Source organism: Juglans regia, chromosome 3 (genome assembly GCF_001411555.2).
Source record: "Juglans regia cultivar Chandler chromosome 3, Walnut 2.0, whole genome shotgun sequence".
Taxonomy (NCBI): domain Eukaryota; kingdom Viridiplantae; phylum Streptophyta; class Magnoliopsida; order Fagales; family Juglandaceae; genus Juglans; species Juglans regia.
This window is the reverse complement of record NC_049903.1, coordinates 31,045,807-31,048,195: the sequence shown is the minus strand read 5'-3', so window position 1 is coordinate 31,048,195 and position 2,389 is coordinate 31,045,807. Positions and strand designations below refer to the sequence as shown.

Genomic DNA, 2,389 nt, shown 5'->3' with positions numbered 1-2,389 from the left:
TGGAGCTAGGTAGCTAGCTAGCAAAATGCATAAATATCCGCGCCCATTCCACATTGATTTCTGCCTCGTATGCAAAGCAGAACTCAACAGGAATTTGTCCCAATGCATGCCCCGTGTACTATATTAATTCTAGGTGTTGTATTGGTTCGTGTGACTAGCTACGTACCTAGGGTGTCAATTGTCCAAAAGTAAGTACTCCTAGCATTATGAGTAATCTTTCTGGGGTCAAAGACAAGATCAAGTGAGTTAATTTGTATAGCGGGAAGACATGTTTTGTAGTACTAAATGCTTTATATATTAATCTGATCTGAATACGTACAGTAATGTCGAACTCATGGATTAACTTAGTATATCCTTCAAAATAAACTTGGTTTAATTATCTGCATAGATAAATTATGATAGTACCATATATATATATATATATATATATATATATATATATTACTCTTACAACGTCGTGACATGTGATCATGATGCAAAATGGTAATTCCATCTATGCTTTCTGCATGCCACTTATTTTGCAGGATTTGCCCGGGGTCGAGCAGATTTCAGCCAGATTAGTTTGTCTTTAATCACTCCTACTCACACAAGTTGACAGACTCGTCAGGACCCACTCCAGCGATTTTCTAAACCGTTTGCTGCCCCGTCTCAAAGAAAATTTTTAGACAAAAAATAAAAATAAAGAAGAATTTGAACTACCCAATTCAGTGACTGATTGACTGCGTTGGAAGCCAACCACAAAATCCCAAAAGCTAGCTACGCTGAGACAGCCAAAAGGAAGAGTACCCACCACTTCACCTTCCAAACAACTCCCTAAGCAACCCATCTAAGCCCTCCTCTTCTTCCTAGATACTTCATGTAGCTTTCAATCTCTAATTTACTTCAATATAGACTGACTTCCTTAGGTCTGTATTCATCTTTTCCTCCTGCTCATCGATCTCTACGGGCTGGTACATACCACCGTTGTAATATTCCTTGAAGCTTGGCTGCAGATTATAGAAAAATGGATCAAGCGCAATATCGGATGTGGGCGGCGAAGAGGAAGCACTGTTGGAATTCTCACATTCAGGCATCGACGAGCCCTTTTTACAATAATAATTCATGGGAAGAGCAAGCTTTTGCGGAAGATGCAGCGGGTCCTTTAGGAGGGTGCATATGGCCTCCGCGTTCTTATTCTTGCAGTTTTTGCAGAAGAGAATTTCGGTCAGCTCAAGCTTTAGGGGGTCACATGAATGTTCACAGGAGGGACAGAGCTAGACTAAAGCAGTCTCCAAGTTCTTACAATGAAACTCTCAATCAAAACCATAATCACAACTCCATCCAGAATTCCATTACATACCCATCCCAAGTTTGTACCCTGGTTTATAACCCTAACCCTAATTTTGCTGATCCTGGTATTATGGTATCCCCATCTTCACCTTCTAGGGTTTCAGCTCCACCAACTCATGAAAATTTTAGTGCGCAAGCCTTCAACCGCCCTCATGCTTCTGCTGCCGTCCAGGAACACCAAAAGAGGCTCCGTATTTCTTCCCCTCCTTCATGGTCAAATTTGGTTGCCGACAAATATAGCTATTGTATTTCCGATCTGAAAACTGAAGAAGCTAAAAGTTCAAGATTTCTAGAATCAGGGTATAGGCCGGCTAAAGGGGATTATGTCACAACTGATTTGTCTGTGAGCATGAATTTGTTTGTCTGTCGAGCTCACCCGACAGTGCCTGGGGGTATGGAGGAGATCAGTACTGTCGGTTGTAAAAGAAAGAGAACTGATCAGGCGTCGACGTTACCTTTCTTCCTAAAGCCAAGATCAGTTGATAGACAATATCTACACTCGAAGGAGCTCGGAGTAAGCCCTAACTCCATAGAAGACTTAGATCTTGAGCTCAGGCTTGGTGACCCGCCTCAGGTAAAGTAGAATTTCTGAACCCGAGTGCTAAGAGGGACGAGTTTCTGTTGTTTGATTGCCTCCCCATTTTCTTTTCTGTTCTCCCTTTGATCTAAAGGCCAAGGCCAGCCACTATGCTTGGAGTTTGATCAACGGACTCTCTTTATATTTTATGAATTTGCAGGGTGTAAAAATAACAAGATGTATATCTCATAAAGCGTGAAAACTTCATCAAGAGATCAAGGATGATAACCATTATACCTATATATCAACTTGTGCTTAATCATACTAATGATAACATCATGCATGTTGTTTATTCGATCTTTGAAAGGTATTTTGGAAAGTCTGAAGTATGGATCCATAATCTTTACGCAATATTCTCACACTTAATTCAGTACCGTACTCGCTTACGATTTTGCTGATAGTATTATACTTGGGAAGGTTTTAATTATATTTTCATTAATTGGCAAGCCAGCGCTACTATGCGATCTTAATTTTAGGGTTTCA

At 40.5% G+C, this 2,389-nt stretch overlaps 1 protein-coding gene across 1 annotated transcript; it reads left to right on the top strand.

The window, feature by feature from the left end:
* The first annotated feature begins 759 nt into the window (after window positions 1–759).
* Window positions 760–2,142, top strand: LOC109010029 (zinc finger protein 10-like). Its single transcript, XM_018990733.2, has one exon. It carries the CDS (start codon window positions 1,004–1,006, stop codon window positions 1,910–1,912), a length of 909 nt encoding a protein of 302 aa, XP_018846278.1. The 5' UTR covers window positions 760–1,003; the 3' UTR covers window positions 1,913–2,142.
* Window positions 2,143–2,389: the final 247 nt, after the last annotated feature.